This window comes from Phycodurus eques, chromosome 16 (genome assembly GCF_024500275.1).
Source record: "Phycodurus eques isolate BA_2022a chromosome 16, UOR_Pequ_1.1, whole genome shotgun sequence".
Lineage (NCBI taxonomy): Eukaryota > Metazoa > Chordata > Actinopteri > Syngnathiformes > Syngnathidae > Phycodurus > Phycodurus eques.
The window spans coordinates 5,363,892-5,384,996 of NC_084540.1; the positions used below are offsets into that span (position 1 = coordinate 5,363,892).

The 21,105-nt window shown below is 42.6% G+C and overlaps 1 protein-coding gene across 2 annotated transcripts in view; it reads left to right on the forward strand.

The window, feature by feature from the left end:
• Nucleotides 1-498: 498 nt before the first annotated feature.
• Nucleotides 499-21,105, forward strand: part of cog1 (component of oligomeric golgi complex 1) — a 43,123-nt gene continuing 22,516 nt past the window's right edge. The window contains exons 1-7 of one of the 2 annotated variants that reach the window (XM_061700697.1): nucleotides 499-871; nucleotides 3,759-4,000; nucleotides 6,295-6,476; nucleotides 9,751-9,927; nucleotides 12,602-12,758; nucleotides 20,048-20,258; nucleotides 20,388-20,724. In XM_061700697.1, coding sequence (XP_061556681.1) covers nucleotides 566-871; nucleotides 3,759-4,000; nucleotides 6,295-6,476; nucleotides 9,751-9,927; nucleotides 12,602-12,758; nucleotides 20,048-20,258; nucleotides 20,388-20,724 — 1,612 coding nt within the window. In that variant the 5' untranslated portion in view covers nucleotides 499-565. The remainder of the gene's footprint in view (nucleotides 872-3,758; nucleotides 4,001-6,294; nucleotides 6,477-9,750; nucleotides 9,928-12,601; nucleotides 12,759-20,047; nucleotides 20,259-20,387; nucleotides 20,725-21,105) is intronic. The other variant, XM_061700698.1, reaches the window with a different exon arrangement.

Consider the following 21,105-nt stretch of genomic DNA (forward strand, 5'->3'; position numbering starts at 1 on the left):
TATGAGCAGAAACCCCTTCCCTTCAGATAGGTTTCTCAGCCCTTTATCTTTGAGGAACCTAGTGAGAAAAGTTAGCCAAGCAAATAACAACAATCATAGTTCTAACTTTGGTTAAATAGGAAATACTTTATTTTGTATGGAGGCCGGTTCACCTCCAGTGGAACAGTATTATGGACATACGGGACTTCGTAGTATTAGCCAGAAAGTCAGCAAAATGTATTTTCATTTGCAAAATGCTGTTATGAAGACGAAATACAATCAAAAGTCATCGCAAGGCATGTACACTAATAGCGCCACTTCGACACATTCAAAATGGCGACATCGACGTACGACTCAACGCGCTTGCATGAGAGCGTCTAGATATATTTGTTATATAAGATCTCTGTGTCTGAATATCCGCGTCCAGGCGGTCAGGAACACATTTTTTGACGGGCAGCTTTATCAACCAATACAAGCGTCCTAAGCCATTGCCGTCATCATTTGACGACGTGTTAAAGCGGAAGTGTGCGTCTCTTTTTTCCGGGTTGCGTTTGGTAGCAGCAGTTGAAGTTGTTTTGGAGGAGCAATGACTGCCGACCCGGCGTCGTCTCTCCGGATGTCGGAGATCGAGGACCCGGTGGTCCTGTTCGAGCGCTACTGCACCGAGGACATCCGCGGCATCGAGCGTAAAGTCCGCGGCGAGATCGAGCAAAAGAAAGAGGAACTGAGGCAGATGGTGGGGGAGCGCTACCGGGACTTGATTGACGCCGCAGACACCATCGGAGAGATGAGGCAGAGTTCAGGGAGTGTTGTCCAGTCCATCCAGGACATGTACCAGTACTGCCACCGGCTGAAACAAGCCAAAGCCCTCGTGAACAGCCCAAATCCGGAGGTGAACCCAAGCTAGTGTTGCCCTGGTTTTTTGTTTTGTTTTGTTTCCTTTCCTGCACTTAAAGCAGAGATTGATATATTCGGCGTGGAAACTGCATTCATTCCACAAATATTATGGCGTAAAGAGAGCTTGAGAATCAACCTCGTCATCATTCCTCGCTCGTGTAACTCCTGCTATGTCTCTTTCAGCATCCTACTAGTTCGCTGAGTTGGCCATCTACTAGTGAGCTTTTTCTAGTAGTGAGACAATTCAGCAAACTAGTAGAAATAGTTATCTGTTGACTGAACCTCCATTTATCTAGAAAAAGCAATTGGGAACATATTCTCATTTGCAATGCCCACCTGGCTGCAGACAGCAGAGTTAAATCAAGAAAACTAAAAGCAAATACAAATGCATTATTTTACAATGTGATGTGCACAAAGTTGTACTTAAAACTTAAGATAAAACATACAGTCAACAAAATAAGAATAAAAAGACAATCATAAATAAATAATGAAATCTATTGTTCGCCAATCCCCCCCCCCCCCAAAAAAAATTTTTTCCCTCTTTTTGCACTTGTTGACTAGGGCGCACTAGTGGAACAACTACATGTTCTTGTTGGGTCACATTCTACTAGTGTGCTGGATTGTCTTACTAGTGAGGGGAAAAAAAGCGTAGTAGGACACAGACAATTCAGCGTACTCTTATGATTATTGAATAAATGCTGGAACGGCTTGCCATACGATCAGGAGTTTAAGTCATTTAATTAAAAGAAATTACTATTGTATGAGGTGGCACGGTGGTTGGACTGGTTGGCACATCTGCCTCACAGTCCTGAGGTCCTGGATGCAAATCCGACCTCCCTTGTGTGGGTTTTTTTTGGGTACTCCGGTTTCCTCCCACATCCCAAACACATGCATGGTAGGATATTTGAAGATTCTTAAGTTGTCCGTAAAAGTGTGAATGTGAGTGCGAATGGTTGTTTGTTTATATGTGCCCTGCAGTTGGCTGGTGACCAGTTCAGGGTGTACCCAAAGTCAGGTGAGCTAGGCGCCAGCACCCGCGTGATCCTAGCAGGATAAGTGGTACTGAAAATGGATGGATGGATGGTATTGTATGGCAAACAAGGTGATTTATTATTATTATTTTTTTGTAAATTTATTGATTAAATTTTTTTCCAAATTTTCTAAAATAAACGCTAGAAACCGTCACTGCAAAAGTGCAACCAACCGTTTACCTTGTTAGCTGTCTCAATGTTGGCATAGATGCATTTTATTGTTACACTCATCCAGTTGACTGAGACTTGACTTCACCGAAGCTCCGCGCGGTGTAGGCTGAGGCCCGGAATGCGTCAGACTTCTACACATCGTGAAAGCCTCCTTTGCAAAATATAATCTAGTTCCAAGTGTTGCATTGAGGTGACTGGTCATTAATTTTAACAACGTTAAGAGACACACTTTTGTTCGCCGCCACAGTTTGTCACAAGCACGTCATCATGCACGTTCTTCTTCGTTGGTTTTTGCTACTTCTTCTTCGGGATCGGCGGACTGTTGGCATCGAAACTGGGAACGGAAAGTTTTAAATTTGAACGATTCCGGGAGAACCAGAACGTTAGTCCCGGTTCCAATCGATTCTCGGTGCCCAACCCTAGGTTTAAACCACACTGGCTAACTATGCCTGCAAATCCATCCATCCATATTCTATACCACTTAATTAGGGTAATGGGTGAGCTACAGCCTATCCAAGATGACTGGGTAGGGTAGGGTACATCGTAGATTGGTTGCCAGTCAATCGCAAGGATCATATGTACAAAAAAAACCAAGTTGGAGTCTTCAATTAACTTGCATGTTTTTGGAATCTGAAAGGAAGCCTCAGAATGTACCTTTTTTAAAAAAAATGTAATTTATTTTTTTTTCCTGCTCATTAACTCATTCACTGCCAGCCTTTCCAGTTAACATGGATATTTGACTTCTAAAGCAGTCAATGGCAGTGAATGTGTTAACAATAGCCCCATTTTTGTTTGAATTCCTCTTTTACAAAAAAGACAATTAAAGCGATAGGTTTTTCCTCATGTTTTTGAAATTGTAAATTGAAAGCTGCAGCTGGCTACTTTTGTGGGCTGAATGGGTGGCAAAAATGGTGAAATTAAATGCCAGTATTTTGAGGGTAATGGCACATCAGCAACATATTGGGGGGGGGGGTGATGAACTAGTTAATTTTTTGAATGGTGAACTTTGTTAAAACTTTTTTAATTGTGAACTATTAACTGAACTAGTTGAAATTTGGAACTGAATTTTGAACTAGGTCGCGTAGAAAATGAACTTTCCCAACACTGCCAGCGTGGTTGGTCTTTTGGTTATCTTGCCGTGCAGACACCGTGAATGCGCTGATGACTTGGACCTCTCTAGTTTAGCATTCACAGTCGGCATGGAGCTCAAAATGGGCAAACCTCTGCAGAGCAATTTCTCTCCTGGCAGATGAATGGAGAATTCTACAAAATGTAACCACAATTGGAACAGAGAGTGCACGTACAATGATAGCTGCAGCAAGACGGCTCCCATTCCAACACATGCCTTGTATTGCTCACATTTTGCAAAGAGCCATTACTATTAGTCTTGTTGACAGTGGGTTTTGTGATGCAATTTTAACTTGAAAATAATGACACTTTAAGTTTAGGTTGGAATTTTGGTTTGTATTGAAATACAATTAAATGCATTTTTCAAGAGTTAACATTATTCACATCTGTCTATTATTTGATTCAGTTGTGCACTAAAGTCCATTTAAAAAAACAAAAAAAAAACAAAAAAAAAACATTTTGGGGGACGAATATTGTTATATGAATTGAGATGAATTAATAATTTTTTTTTTTTTAATCAAGTCCCACCACTTGACTGTCTTTGTCATATAGAGGCAGTGGCAGGACAAGTTCTACACCATGGCTTCTCAGATCAACCTCCTGTTGGAGATTCCCGAGCGCATCTGGAGTGCAATGGAGGCCTGCCAGTACCTTCAGGCAACTCGTCTCTACCTACTGTGTTGCCATCTGCACAGTCTCCTTCAGGTGGAAGCTGCCACAGGGGGTCACTACAGTCCTGCCCTGGCCCGCTTCCCCATCCTTGTCCGACAAGTAGCCACAACCAGTCACTTTAGGTACTTGATGCTTTTTCATTCACCTTTATTGTGACAAAAGTTAATTAATTAGAAAATGATTAACATAATTTACATGAAAAGACGAGGAATGACTGACCTGACTGAAATTATGTGGCATCAGCGGACTGACATTAAATGGCGAAGGACTCTAGCAATGTCCCAATAAATTTTTCCAATGTGACCACATTTGAGTTGAACAAATTTAAAAATATTTTAGGAACACAACATTTGGGGTCGCACGGTGGACGACTCGTGAGCACATCTGCCTCACAGTTCTGAGGACCGTGTTTCACATCCCTGCCCTGCCTGTGTGGAGTGTGCATGTTCTCCCCGTGCGACTTTGCATGTTTTCCCCGTGCGACTTTTCATGTTCTCCCTTTGCCTGCGTGGGTTTTCTCTGGGGACTCCGGTTTCCTCCCAAATCCCCAAAATCCCCTGTGCTATTGACACACATTTTACTCAACTTTATTTCGAGAGCACTAAAAAAAATAACTGCAGCTCTAACAAATACTGAGCAACTTTTGTTGGTAAACATTATGTTGTAGTTTACCCAGCTCTTCCATTTTGTTTCATTTAAAGATAATGGAAGTAAATGTATCTGTAATTTATTTGTTGAAATATGTGTTGTTACCACTAATATTTAAATATTAGTTAGTGGTCTTACTTAAACAAAACAAAAACAATTAGAGTGCATTGAATTAAGTTAAAGCGACCAAACCCTGCAGCGAAGATCAAAGAAACGCAAGTGATTGAAACCCCCTCAAAACGTTTATAACTGCCTCTATTTATAGTTTATACTGTAAATATACCACAAACTATGATCGCCAAAAAGTTCAATATCATTTCAAGCTCGAATTTACAACATTGACTTAAAAAATGGTTTGCAGGTGATTTGATTTAGAGAGAAAAAAATATATTAAAAAAAAATGCACCCAAAGTGCACATGTAAATTTCTAACTATGTACTGTACACTAGTAACATAGAAAACACACATGGTGTCTTGTTTTGTTCTTACTCTTGCGATAAACCCTGGGAATACTATACAGAAAAATGTCTGTGGCCAGATTATTTGATAGAAATCTCAATGCAGAGGATTTAACAATTATGAGTGAGGCTATTGGAATAAATAGGTAAATCAGAGATGTCCTATTATTATTTTTTTTTTATCCATCCATCCATTTTCTTTCTCTTAACCGAGGTCGGGTCACGAGGGCAGTAGCTTTAGCAGGGAAGGTAAATCTTCCCTCTCCCCAGCCACTTCATGCAGCTTTTCTGGGGGGATTCCGAGGTGTTCCGAGGCCAGCCGGGAGACATGGGTCGGGAGAGCCTGGACACCCTGCGGTGGAAACTCATTTCGGCCACTTGTATCTTGTTCTTTCGGCGTCGACCCATAGCTCATGACCATAAATTAGGGTAGGAACGTAGATCGACTGGTAAATTGAGCGCTTCGCCTTTCGGCTTAGCTCCTCCTTCACCACAACGGACCGATACAAAGTCCGCATCACTGCAGACGCTGCTCCGATCTGCCTGTTGAGCGCCCTTTCCCTTCGTCCCTCACTCGTGAACAAGACCCCAAGATACTCGAACTCCTCTACTTGGGGCAGGATCTCGTCCCCGACCTGGAAAGGGCACTTCGCCCTTTTCCAACTGAGGGCCATGGTCTCAGATTTGGAGTTGGTGTATTATCTATTTATGAATAAATTAAAAGAAGTGCATTTTTTCCCCTCAATTGAACCCCTGTCCCCCAAATGTCTGTGCACGTTCCTATTTGAAGACCATTATGTATAATTGCATTGAATATATATACATTTATATTTTAAACCCAACAATTCTTGAATAAGCAGGGAGAAACCTCCAATAAGTGTTTTGGGGGTTGTTTTTTTTTAATTGGATTTCAAAAAATACAAATCTGTTAATAGGTGAATCCGTGTGTGCCGAATCGCAAGTATACTTTGGTCCACTGTATTTCACTTTACATTTTTTCCTTATGCGAAAAAAATTGGATTGTGTTGGATCACCAAGCTTCCACAAGTGGCTCACACCCAAGTAGGTGTGAGCCACCACAGAGCAGGAAACTCGGACAATAATGAAAATGCGCCTCTTCTTTGCTCTTTTAATTTATGCATTTTGTCAGGTTTTAACAACAAAACAGTTGCAAGGCCAGCATTTATGGTCATAAATGCATACAGTAAACACACACACAAAGCATGTTTGGTTGATCCCTTTGTTTGTCGAGTGTCCACAATTGAATTCATGACTGCAAGTCTTTTTTTTAAAGTTAATTTTTTTTTCAGGTCCACCATTCTTTTAGACAGCAAGTCTATGCTGCGGGGACGGGCAGTGTCGGACCAGGCTATTGCCGAGGCTCTCCTGTCCACGATGCTTCTGGAGGACAGCTCGCCGCGCCAGGCACTTGCTGATTTCTTGTTAGCGCGGAAGGCCTCCATCCATCAGTTGCTCAACCAGCCACAACATGGTAGTATAACAGTATAAACAGCATGGTTTCCCTAATAGTATGCATATACTATATACCATTTCTTTTTTGCAACCTCCTCAGTTGTCGATCCTCACCCCTCTCTCTATATATATGATATATCTCATATATATAGATAGATGGCTAGATAGAGATCGCAAGAGATATACAGTGGCTGAAATATTTAACATGCCACCATTTTTCTCACTTAATATATTTCCAAAGGTGCTATTGACCTGAAAATTTCACCAGATGTTGGTAACAACCCAAATAAACTATACATACATGGAAAGTAGAACACATAAAATCAGAAATTAAGTAATGTGAAATGACACAAGGGGAAAAGGATTGACCACACCAACTGGTATTTATTTAATACTTTGTACAAAAGCCATTGTTTGCAATGACAGCCTCAAGACGCCTCCTGTTTGGAGAAACTAGTCTCCTGCATTGCTCTGGTGTGATTTTGGCCCACTCTTGAGACGGCTCTTTGCTCTTACCCATCATGAGATGTCTTGATTCACACCTTGGCGATGAGACCTTTTTGTAGGCCATCAATTAGGACTGAACCAGCTGATATTTATTTGCACTGACAAGGGGCTAGATTGCTGTTTGATCATTAATAGATTTGAAGTGTTGTCTTGGTTTCCACTGCCTTTTTGCACCTCCTTTCATGTGTTCAATACTTTTTCCCTGTGTCATTTCACATTTTTACACACAATTTACAACCCCAATTCCAATGAAGTTGGGACGTTGTGTTAAACATCCCAACAAAGCTGGGACAGGTTCATGTTTACCACTGTGTTACATCACAACATTCAATAAACGTTTGGGAACTGAGGACACTAATTGTTGAAGCTTTGTAGGTGGAATTCTTCCCCATTCTTGCTTGATGTACAGCTTCAGCTGTTCAACAGTCCGGCGTCTCCGTTGTCGTATTTTATGCGCCACACATTTTCAATGGGAGACAGGTCTGGTCTGCAGGCAGGCCAGTCTAGTACCCGCATTCTTTTACTACGAAGCCACGCTGATGTAATACGTGCAGAATGTGGTTTGGCATTGTCCTGCTGAAACAAGCAGGGGCGTCCATGGTAAAGACATTGCTTAGATGGCAGCATATGTTTCTCCAAAACCTGTATGTACCTTTCAGCATTAATGGTGCCTTCAAAGATGTGTAAGTTACCCATACGATTGGCACTAACACAGCCCCATGCCATCATAAATGCTGGCTTTTGAACTTTGCGTCCATAACAGTCATAATTTCCTCTTTGGCCGGAGGACACGCCGTCCACAATTTCCAAAAACAATTTGAAATGTGAACTCTTTGGACCACAGAACACTTTTCCACTTTGCATCAGTCCATCTTGGATGAGCTCGGGCCCAAAGAAGCCCGCGGCGTTTCTGGGTGTTGTTGATAAATGGCTTTTGCTTTGCATAGTAGATTTTCAAGTTGCACTTACGGGTGTAGCGCCGAACTGTATTTACTGACATTGGTTTTCTGAAGTGTTCCTGAGCCCATGTGGTGATATCCATTCCACAATGATGTCGGTTTTTGATTCAGTGCCGCCTGAGGGATCGAAGGTCACATGTATTCAATGTTGGTTTTCGGCCTTGCCGCTTACATGCAGTGATTTCTCCAGATTCTCGGAACCTTTTGATGATCATATGGACCGTAGATGATGAAAGCCCTAAATTCTTTGCAATTGTACGTTGAGGAACATTGTCCTTAAACTGTTAGACTGTTTTCTCACGCACTTGTTCACAAAGTAGTGAACCTCGGCCCATCTTTGCTTGTGAATGACTGAGCAATTCAGGGAAGCTCCTTTTAATACCTAATCACGGCACCCACCTGTTCCCAATTAGTCTGTTCACCTGTGGGATGTTCCAAACAGGTGTTTGATGAGCATTCCTCCACTTTCTCAGTCTTTTTTGCCACCTGTCCCAGCTTTTTTGGAACGTGTTGCAGACATAAAATTCTAAGTTAATGATTATTTGCTAAAACCAATAAAGTTTATCACTGTACATTAAATATCTTGTCTTTGTAGTGTATTCAATTAAATATAGGTTGAACATGATTTGCAAATCATTGTATTCTGTTTTTATTTATGCTTAACACAACGTCCCAACTTCATTGGAATTGGGGTTGTAATTGCATATAGTGAAGGAAATAATTATTTGCTACTTCACTGATTTTGTAATTTTACCCACTGACAAAGACATGAACGGTCTGTAATTTTAATGGTAGGTGTATTTTAACAAGGACAGACAGAATATCAAAAACAAAATTGAGAAAGTAACATAAAACATCCATCCATTTTCTGAGCCGCTTCTCCTCACTAGGGTCGCGGGCGTGCTGGAGCCTATCCCAGCTATCATCGGGCAGGAGGCGGGGTACACCCTGAACTGGTTGCCAGGCAATCGCAGGGCACATACAAACAAACAACCATTCACACTCACAGTCACACCTACGGGCAATTTAAAGTCTCCAATTAATGCATGTTTTTTTGGGATGTGGGAGGAAACCGGAGTGCCCGGAGAAAACCCACGCAGGCACGGGGAGAACATGCAAACATCACACATGGCGGTGCCGGGGATTGAACCCGGGTCCTCAGAACTGTGAGGCTGACAATCTAACCAGTCGTCCACCGTGCCGCCCTAACATAAAACAAAAGATAGTTGAACAGTTTAAGGACAATGTTCCTCAACGTACAATTGCAAGGAATTTAGGGATTTCATCCTCTACGGTTCATAATATCATCAAAATGTTCAGAGAATCTGGAGAAATCACTGCATGTAAGCGGCAAGGCCGAAAACCAACATTGGGGCTGTGTTGGTGCCAATGGCATGGGTAACTTACACATCTGTGAAGGCATCATTGCTGAAAGGTACATACATGTTATGGAGAAACCTATGCTGCCATCCAAGCAACGTCTTCATGGACGGCCCTGCTTATTACAGCAAGACTATGCCAAACCACATTCTGCACGTGTTACAACAGCGTGGCTTGGTAGTAAAAGAGTGTGGGTACTAGACTGGTCTGCCTGCAGTCCAGACCTGTCTTCCATTGAAAATGTATGGCGCATTATGAAGCGTAAAATACAACAACGGAGACCCCGGACTGTTGAACAGCTGAAGCTGTACATCAAACAAGAATGGGAAAGAATTCAATTAAATATAGGTTGAACATGATTTGCAAATCATTGTATTCTGTTTTTATTTGTTTAACTCAACGTCCTAACTTCATTGGAATTGGGGTTGTACTAAAACTTTTTTTCAGGTGCAGGTATCAAGGCCCAAGTGTGTAGCCTTGTGGAATTGCTGGTGACCACGTTGTTTCAAGCCTATGCTGTTTTCTATATGCACCCTGAGGGGGGGCCCAGGCCAGGTGAAGCAACCCTCAGCTGTGGCCTACTGTTTTCCATCCTGGAAAAGGTCACCTCCTCTGCACCTGCAGGTACATATCAGTGATGTCCTTGAAGTCTACGATGATAAGTTAAGTATTACATATTGGGTTAGGGTATCTAATGAAAACTTACAGTATAGCTCATAAAAAAAGTAGCAATGATAAACTGGTTATTAAAGCAACAAGTTTCAGAAAAAACACATACCACACTGGTATAAAACACTAGAAACATAAATCTATACACTCCTGCAAAAGTATTTGAACAGTGAGGCCAATTCCTTTATTTTTGCTGTTGACTTGTAAATATATTTGGATTTTGCCATCAAAAGACTCATAAGAGACAAGAGGTATACTTTTCAGCTTTTATTTCTAGGTACATTAGTTATCTTTATCACAACTTAAATGACTAATTTCTTTGGATGGTGATTATATCCAGGAAAGTAAATACCTTCCATCCATCCATTTTCCGTACCGCTTATCCTCACTGTAGCCTATTCCCGCTGAGAGGCGGGGTACACCCTGAGGTGATCTCCTGCCAATCTCAGGACACATATAAACAAACAACACACATTCACACATCCGCACAATTTAGAGTTTTTAATTAACCTACCATGGGATGTAGGAGGAAACCGGAGTACCCGGAGAAAACCTACGCAGGCACAAGTAGAACATGCAAACTCCACACAGACGAAGCCTGAGTTGAACCCAGGCCCTAAGAACTGTGAGGCAGATGTGCGAACCAGTCTCCCACCATTCCGCAGTAAATACCAGAGGCTGTTAATATTACCAAATTCTGGCTAATTTACAGTAGATAGTCCCCTCTAAAAGTAATTGAACGGCCAGATCCAATCCTTTGCATTTGTTGTATACTGAAGACATTTGGGTGTCAGATCAAAAGATGAATATGAGACAAAAGTTCAGAATTACAGCTTTTATTTCATGGTATTTCCATCTATATGTGTAAAATAACTCAGGACAGAGCACCTTTTTGTTTGAAGCCACCCACCTTTCAAGTGAGCAGAAGTATTGGTACATCCATCCATCCATCCATTTTCTGAGCCGCTTCTCCTCACTAGGGTCGCGGGCGTGCTGGAGCCTATCCCAGCTGTCATCAGGCAGGAGGCGGGGTACACCCTGAACTGGTTGCCAGCCAATCGCAGGGCACATAGAAACAAACAACCATTCGCAGGCACAGTCATGCCTACAGGCAATTTAGAGTCTCCAATGAATGCATGTTTTTGGGATGTGGGAGGAAACCGGAGTACCCGGAGAAAACCCACGCAGGCACTGGGAGAACATGCAAACTCCACACAGGCGGGGCCGGGGATTGAACCCGGGTCCTCAGAACTGTGAGGCTGACGCTCTAACCAGTCGACCACCGTGCCGCGAAGTATTGGTACAGACATTATTAAATTAACAAAGGGACTAACATTGAATATTTGGTGGCATAACCCTTACTTCAATAACTGCATCAAGCCTGCGACCCATTGACATCACCAGACTTGCATTCTTCATTTGAAATGCTTTCCCAGGCCTTTACTGCAGCCTCTTTCAGTTTTTGTTAGTTTCTGGGGGTTTCTCCCTTCAGTCTTCCGCTTCAGGAAGTAAAATGCATGCTCTTTTAGGTTAAGGTCCGGTGATTGACTTGGCCATTCTAAGACCTTTCCATCTGATGAAGTTGAGAACACAGTGCTTTTTGGGACCTTCAATACTGCTGAAATTCTTTTGTATCCTTCCCCAGATTTGTGCCTTAACACAATCCGGTATCAGAGGTCTGCAGACAATTCCTTAGACTTCATTGCTTGGTTTCTGCTCTGATATGCACTGCCAACTATGAGACCTTATATAGACAAATGTGTGCCATTCCAGATAAAATAAAATCAACTGAATTTACCACAGGTGGAGTCCGTACATATTGTAAAAGCATCTCAAGTATGATCAGTGGAAATCAGATGCATCTGAGCTTAAGTTTGAGTGTCATAGCAAAGGGTGTGAATACTTGCGTACCCATTATGTTTGAATGTTTAAATATTTTATGCATTTACACAAATTTCTGAAAATTAGTTTTTACTTCGGCATTATGGGATATTTTATGTATTTTTATGATTTCTTTTTTTTTTTTTTTTTGAAGAAAACTATAGTCACATGAGCTTTAGCATGTCCGTAACAGCAAAATGTGGATTGTGTGAAGGGGTGTGAATACTTTTTGGTGGCACTGTATGTAAAAAATGCGACCAAGATAAATAATTTTGAAACTTTTGCCACTATCATTATTCCAGTTTTTTATTTTTACTTAACTTTCCAAAATATTATTTTTACCCCCCCCCCCCCCCCCCCTGTGTTGTAGTTTTTAAATGATTTACTATGCTCATTTTTTTTCTATCACAAAAACCTAGCATTTGAACAGTTGGAAGCATTGTTACACACCCACATTTTCCTTGTTTTTTAATTTATTTTTATTTCTACTAGCTTCTCGGTTGGATATTTTGATCCAATTTCATGATTTTTAAGGACTGAGCAGTGGTACGGAAAGAATGTAAAATCTTGCTAGGCAGCAATGTCACGATTCATCCTGTGGAGAAAAAGAAACCCACATTTGAAGGAGCCTTTGAATCATCACACTGAGTTTGGATGTCACCTTCCTTCAAATGCAGCTGCTGATTGATGAAACCCTTAATTGGGACACAACTATAGTCCCTCCCCTCAATTCTGTCTCTCTTTTCAGCTAAACGCAAGCACGTGCTTCAGGAAGACACAAGTACAGGCAGCTGGTTCAAGTACCTGCCCTCCTCCGTCACAGAGTTCCAGCCTACACTTCGTACCCTGGCACAGCCAATCCAGAGAGAGCAGCTGCGGGACACTTTACAACAGTGGATTGATACGTAAGCTTTTAAACAATATGTCACGACACAAAAATAAGCAATAAGAAACCCTCAAATAACAAATAGTTTACAACATAAATTAGTACACCCCAGCAGATTTATTAGAAAAATATTTTGCTTTTCTTTCTGTTTCTCTCCTTTCCATAGTCGTACTACAAAATACTCTCACAAAAGTGGGTGATTGATTTGCGAATGCAATTTGTGCAAACGCATTTCCTTCCCGAACAAATGCATTTAATGTTTAATAAAGGCTAGATTTTTAAGATTCATTATTCAAGAGGCTTTACTCATTTATGTTGAGCATTTCAGTTCACTGTTATGCCAACAAACAGCAACATGTACAGTGGGAGGAAAAAGTATCTGAACCCATTGGAATTTCTTAAATTTCTGCATATATTGGTCATAAAATGTTCACCTAAATCACAGGAATAAACTCTTGTCTGCTGACACTCATACCACAAAAACAATTACAGTGCCGTGAAAAAGTATTGGCCCCATTCTCAAATTCTTATATTTTTGCATAGTTTTCCCATTTTAATGTTTAAGGTCATCAAACAAATGTAAATATCAGGCAAATATAAACCAAGTGAACTTTCAGATATGGTTAATTTTCACTGATCACACCCAAGCCATATTAGTTCCAGACCTGTTCAATCATGAAATACCTTAACAGAATCCGTTCCGACAAAATCAAAGACTGACAAAAGATAAAAAAAAGATACAACAAAATGACACAATCCAAAGAAATTACAGAACAGTCGAGAAACAAAGTAATTGACATTTATCAGTCTGGAAGGGGTAGTGCTGGGCATCGTTTGAATTTGAGTGATTGTGATCCCAAACGATTCTCGATTCCGATTATTTTAGGGGGCTGGGTCAGAAAAGTTTGCATGGTTTAAATAAAGGGTTTACAAAATAGGAACATCCGTATTCTTAGCATCCTGCAGCATAAACTAAAATGAACATTTGACTGGGTTCTTTATAACCAGTATCCTTATCAAACCTATGAACTGAAAGGCAATGTGTGAAGGAACTAACCCAATTGACTTAATATTCATTAATGATTGTTTCAGGTAAAAGTTAAATTTAGCATTGTTAAAATAGTTATTTCCGACTGTTTTATCACGTGAAATGGTTTATATGTGCAACTTTTAACTTGACGTCCTCTTTTACGCATGTAGCCTTTTATTTTGAAGGGTCCACACCGGACTCAGCATTTTGGTACGAAAAATAATGTCACATGACACCGCTAAAAATGAAACGAGTAATGAATGGAACCGAATGCTCTGTAAAATGTTGATTCCTTGACCTACCCACCAATGAGACACAAGGTTAGTGTTTCTGATACAGTGAGACAACAGGGAAGGGGTGCGAAAAGCCATTTCTAAAGCTTCAGGATTCCAGTGAACAATAGGGAGAGTCATTATCCTGACATGGAGAAAACATGGAACAGTGGTGAACCTTCCCAGGAGTGGCTGGTCTACGAAGACTGGGCAAAAATAGTATCCATGGCAGAGTTCCAAGGCGACAACCACTGCTGACCAAAAAGAACATAAAGGCTCGTCTTACTTTTGCAAAAAAAATATCTGAATGATTCCTTAGACTTTTGGGGGAATATTATACGGACTGACGAGATGAAAGGTCAGCTTTTTGGAAGGTGTGTGTGTCTCGTTACATCTTGCTTCATTTCAGAAAAAGAACATCATACCAACAGTCGAACATGGTGGTGGTAGTATGAGGGTCTTGGGCTGCTTTGCTTCTTCAGCACCTGGGCAACTTGCTGAGATTGAAACCATGAAAATCTTTGAGAATGTTCAGCCATCAGTTTGTGACCTCAAGCCAAAGCGCACATGGGTTCTGCAACAGGATAACGACACCAACAAGTCAACTTCTGAAGGGCTAAAAAACAGACTTGAATTTGATTGAAATCCAGTGGCATGGCCTTGAAAAGAGACTGTTCATGCTGAAAACCCTCCAAGGAAGATGTGAAAGACTCATTGCCAGTTATAGAAAACACCTGATTTCAGTTGTTGCTGCTGAGGAGTCATTAGATTTAGGGGGACCTTACTTTTTCCACACAGGGCCAGGTAACTATGAATAGTTTTTTTGTCCCTTAATAAATTAAATCATCATTTAAAAACAGCATTATAATTTCTTTTGGGTTATATTTGTCCATTTACATTTGTCTGATGATCCTAAACATTAAAGTGGGGGAACTATGCAAAAATATAAGAAATTGAGAAGGGGCCAATACTTCACGGCACTGTACGTGTTTTCATATTTTTATAGAGCATGGACGGAGGAAAAAGTTAAATGAACGCTTTGATTTAATAAACATTTCCTGTAGTTGCAGGTCAGACACGCACAACGGTCAGATGAATTTTGGACCATTCCTCTTTACAAAACTGTTTTAGTTCAGCAAGATTCCTGGGATGTCTGGTGTGAATAACTCTCTTGAGCTCATGCCACAGCAACTCAATCGGTTTGAAGTCAGGACTTGCAGTTCTGCCACTGCAGAACGCATTTTCTTAAGTCATTCTGTTGGTGATTTGCTTCTGTATTTTGGATTCTTGTCCTTTTGCAACACCAGTTCTCTTTTGCGCTTCAACTATTGGACAGATGGCCTTCCAGTTCTTCTGCAAAAATTCCTGATAAAGGAATTTGATCAAATTTCCATTGATGATAGCAAGCTGTCCAGGCCCTGAAGTAGCAAGCACGCCCATACCGTGATGCTCCCTTCACCATACTTCAAAGTTGGTATAAGGTTTGTACGTTGGTGTGCTGTGTCATTTTTCCTCCACACATGATCGTGTGTTCCTCTCAAACAATTCAATTCAAATTCATGGATATATGGCCAGTCGTGCTGCGGAGCATCCAAGTGCTCTTCAGCAAACTTCAAACAGCAATGTTTTTTTTTTTTTTCAGACGGCAGCAGGTTCCTCCTTTGTGTTCTCCCATGAACCCAATTCTTGCCGAATGTTTTATCTATGGTAGATTTTTAAACAGAGATGTTGACATGTGCCAGTGATTTGTGCAAGTCTTCAGCTGACACTATGGTTCTATTTATTTATTTTAAATCAATGAGCATTCTGTGCTGTGCTCTTGCAGTTATCTTTACTGGACAGCCAGTACTTGGAAGAGAAGCAACAGTGCTGAACTTTCTCCATTTATAGACAGTTTGTCTGATCGTGGAATGATGAACATCAAAACATCAACAAATTATTTTGTAAACTTTTCCAGCTTTATACAAGTCAACATTTTTTAATTGCAGGTCTTCTGAAAGTTCTTTTAAGCGAGGAATGGTACACATCAAACAATACTTTTTGATGAGATAATTCTAAACTGATGTGTTTTCTGGTGGCAAGAGCAGCTTTAAGTCACACCCCCAATCCTTTATCGTTGATTAGACTCCAGGTTGACTCACACCTGACTGGAGAATCCGTACCCGAGAAGTTCACTTACTTTTTCCTCCCCGTCCTATTTATGTTAAAAAAAATATGAAATCATAAATGTTTGTGTGTTATGAGTTTAAGCAGACTGTATGTTTATACTTGATTTAAATGATCAGACCACATTTTATGATCGATTCATGCAGAAGTTTAATAAATTACAAAGGGTTCACATACTTTTTCATCCCACGTTGCATGTGATGTCACGCATATCTTAATTTTATGCTAGAATTAACTACAGTGCCGTTCATGATGGAGTCATTAAATCCGAATCAGAATCATCTTTATTTGCCAAGTATGTCCAAAACACACAAGGAATTTGTCTCCGGTAGTTGGAGCCGCTCGAGTACAACAGACAGTCAATTTACAGAACACTTTGGGGACATAAAGACATTGACAAAAAACAATTGTGCAAAAAGATGCAGAGTCCTCTAGCACTTAGAGCAGTTCGAACGACTAATATTGCAATAGTCCAGTGCAATGACCATTGTGCAAAGGGCGGTGAGACTTCAAGGAGTGTATGCGGTTTAAAGTGACGAGTAGTGCGATCATCTGGGACAATGTTGGTTGTGCAAATGTTACAGATACTCCTCAATCAGTGTGCAAATGGAGCAGATGCTACTCTGGCATGAGTGGCCAGTATATGCAAATAGTGCAGCATGGCGAGACAACTACAGTGAGTGCACGAGTAATACATAATTGGCCCCACAGAAATGTGACAACGAACTCGAGTCAAAAAATTGCCAGCTTGTTGTAATGGAATTATAGGTTAGGTGTTTAAGAAGTTGATCGCAAGAGGGAAGAAGCTGTTGGAATGTCTACTAGTTCTAGTTTGCGTTGATCGGTAGCGCCGACCTGAGGGAAGGAGCTGGAAGAGCCGGTGACCGGGGTGCAGACGGTCCGAGAGGATTTTGCACGCCCTTGTCTTAGTTCTGGCAGCGTGCAAGTCCTCAATGGTGGGAAGGGGGGTACCGACAATCCTTTCAGCAGTTTTGATTGTCCGTTGCAGTCGGAGTTTGTCCTTTTTTGTAGCAGCACCAAACCAGACTGTGATGGAAGAACACAGGACTGATTCGATGACCGCTGTGTAGAACTGTCTCAGCAGCTCCGATGGCAGGCCGTGCTTTCTCAGAAGCCGCAGGAAGTACATCCTCTGCTGGGCCTTTTTGAGGACGCAGTTGATGTTGTTCGCCCACTTCAGGTCCTGAGAGATTGTAATTCCCAGGAACTTGAAGGTATCGACGGTGGACACAAGGCAGCTGGACAACGTGAGGGGCAGCTGTGGCGAAGGATGCCTCCTGAAGTCCACGATCATCTCTACCGTCTTGAGCGTGTTCAGCTCCAGGTTGTGTCGGCCGCACCACAGCTCCAGCCGCTCCGCTTCCTGTCGATATGCAGACTCGTCACCGTCCTTGATGAGGCCGATGACAGTGGTGTCATCTGCAAACTTCAGGAGCTTGACAGTCGGGTTCGCTGAGGTGCAGTCGTTTTCGTGTAGAGAGAGAGAAGAGCAGCGGAGAGAGGACACAACCTTGGGGCGCCCCAGTGCTGATGCTGCGTGTGGATGAAGTGGCCTCCCCTAGCCTGACCTGCTGTGTCCTGCCCGTCAGAAAGCTGTAAATCCACTGGCAGATGGCAGGTGAGACGCTGAGCTGGAGAAGCTTGGATGAAAGGAGTTCAGGGATGATGGTGTTGAACGCTGAGCTGAAGTCCACGAACAGGATCCTCGCGTAGGTCCCTGCACTGTCGAGGTGTTCTAGGATGAAGTGCAGTCCCATGTTGACTGCATCATCAGCAGACCTGTTCGCTTGGTAGGCTAACTGCAGGGGGTCCAGCAGGGGACCTGTGACACTCTTGAGGTGGTCCAGCACGAGACGTTCAAAGGACTTCATGACCACAGATGTCAAAGCGACAGGCCTGTAGTCATTCAGACCAGAGATTGCAGGTTTCTTGGGGACTGGAATGATGGTGGAGCGTTTGAAACAGGATGGAACTTCGCACATTTCCAAAGATCTGTTAAAGATCTGAGTGAAGACTGGAGCGAGCTGGTCCGCGCAGACTTTGAGGCAGGATGGGGACACATGGTCCGGGCCTGTCGCTTTGTTAATCTGTTGTTTGAAGATGCGTCTCACATCCTGTTCATGGATGGTTAACGCAGAAGTCAGAGGTGTGGTTGTGGTCGCGGGTGCGGCCGGGTGGGTGTGTGGAGTGAAACTGTCCTTTTCAAATCTGCAATAGAAGGTATTCAAGTCGTTGGCTAGTGTGCTATTGTTCTCAGCTTGGGGGGATCGTCGCTTGTAATTAGTCAGCGATTGGAATGCACGCCAGACTGATTTTGAGTCGTTCGCGCTAAACTGTTTTTCCAACTTTGCTGCATAGATCCTCTTTGCAATGCTAATTTCTTTAAGTTTCTAGCTCGATTATACAGGGCCCTGTCCCCGCTCTGATATGAGTCTTCCTTAGCTTGGCGAAGCTGCTTAAGTTTAGCAGTGAACCACGGCTTGTTGTTGTTGAATGTCCGAAATGATTTTGTTGGTACACAAACCTCTTCACAGAAACTGATACAGGATGTGACAGTGTCCGTATATTCATCCAGGCTGCCAGCTGAATTTTCAAAGACACTCCAGTCTGTGCAGTCTAAACGGCTTTGAAGTTCCATCTTTGCTTCATTGGTCCACTTTTTGACTGTTTTCACTGTAGGCTTCGCACATTTAAGTTCTTGCTTGTACGTCGGTATTAAGTGAATTAAGCAGTGATCGGACGAGCCCAGGGCTGCACGAGGTATAGCACGGTATGCGTTTTTTACCGTAGTGTAGCAGTGGTCTAAAGTATTATTTTCCCTGGTAGGACAGTCGATGTGCTGCTTGTATTTAGGGAGTTCGTGGTTGAGTTTAACTTTGTTAAAGTCCCCGAGAATAATGAGGGGTGAGTCAGGGTGTTTTTTTTCAATTTCGTTGACTTGTTCGGCGAGCGTTAGCAATGCGGCGTTCGTGTTAGCTTGCGGTGTAATATAGACTCCAGCCAGTATAAACGATGCAAACTCACGTGGCGAGTAAAATGGTTTACAGTTCAAAAACAGCGACTCCAAATGCGGGCTGCAGTGTGTGCTGAGCACCGTGATGTCCGTACACCATTTTTCGTTTATATGGAGGCATATCCCGCCGCCCTTCGTTTTCCCCGATGATTCCATGTCGCGGTCCGCTCGATGAATGTTGAAGCCGGGAAGCGTGACGGCGCCATCGGGTACAGCGTCGCAAAGCCAGGTCTCCGTGAAGCACATGGCCGCGGAACGTCCGAAGTCTTTACTGGTCTTTAACAGAAGATGAAGCTCGTCCATTTTGTTGGGTAGGGAGCGTACATTTGCGAGGTGGATCGACGGGAACGCCAATCTGTGTCCTCTCTTGCGGAGTTTCACCTGAATGCCGGCTCGTTTTCCTCTGTGGCGCCGCTTCCGCATCCATGCGCCGAAAACCGCGGACGCCGCTCCGGTGAGTAACTCGGGGGAAAAAACTGAGCGGATTTTCGAAAGTTGGTGACAGAAAGTCCGGAGTAGCCTCCTTGATGGTTAGCAGGTCTCCCCTTGTGTAAGTGAGTCGTGTAAGGTCTCCAAAGACGGACGAAAAACACAAAAACAAAGACAATACTAGAGAGCGCGTTACCGAGGCGACCACACTGGTAGGCGCCATCTTGGATATGTTGATTGCAGCTTTGCATAATATGTGGTTTAATGATTGAATAGTACAGTATCTTGTTATACCTGTGATATACTTTGGAAAAACTGAAGGTTTAGTAAAAATCTAGATTGGTAATCTGTGCCATCCTAACACCACTTGCTTTCAGATGCAAGGAGGACATCTGCCATGGTGTAGGTAGCCTTCTGGTCTATGTGAAGAGCCTGAAAGGACTGGCAGCCATTAGAGACGCTGTTTGGGACCTCCTCTCCGCCGACTCCATCAATCAGCACTGGAACACAGTGTGTCAGCGGCTGCTCGAGCGCCGCCTGACCATCTGGGATAACCTCCTGCAACAGCTCTTCCTTCAGCGCTTACAGGTTAGAGTTCATAATAATAATAAAAGTATCAGAAAGGAAATTGGTCTCATGAAAGACTAAAATGGCTGAATGTCTAATTGCATTGAATGTATTTATTGAATCTGCATTACCCTTTTACTGGTCCACAAGGCTATCACCAAAGAAGAAACTGAAACCATCTCAATGAGTTTGGTGCAGCTCCTCACCTCTGCTGTGAGAGATTTTGAGGGACAGACCGCCAATAGCCGGGCGGCCCAGTATGAAGAAGACGTGTCTTCCTATTTGTGGTCAGAGTCTCCAGGGGACCTGTTGGGTGATGCAGGTTGGGTCACTGTGGCCCAGAGAAGGCAGCAAGATCAAAGAAGTGGTCTAGCCATGAAGACCCAGGCGCTGACACCTTGCGTTCAAAACTTTTGCTCTTCCATGGACGCCAAGCTGAAAGCACGGCTCGATGACCTCCAGCACTACCTTCCTTCCCGGGACGCAGGTAGGTGTAGTTTAAAATCAGTCTTTATATTTTAGACACTTGTCATTTTTATTTTTATACACATAATCCCGCAAAGAGAAATTACATTTAACTCTGCTGTATATGCAGTCCCCTCCAAAAGTATTGGAACGGCAAGATCTATTCCTTTGTTGTATACTGAAGACGTTTGGGTTTCAGATCAAAAGATGAATATGAGACATCCATCCATTTTTCTGTACCGCTTATCCTCACTTGGGTCACGGGCGTGCTAGAGCCTATCCCAGCTATCTTCGGGGGAGAGGCGGGGTGCACCCGGAACTGGTTGCCAGCCAATCGCAGGGCACATACAAACAAACAACCATCTGCACTCACATTCACACCTACGGGCAATTTAGAGTCTCC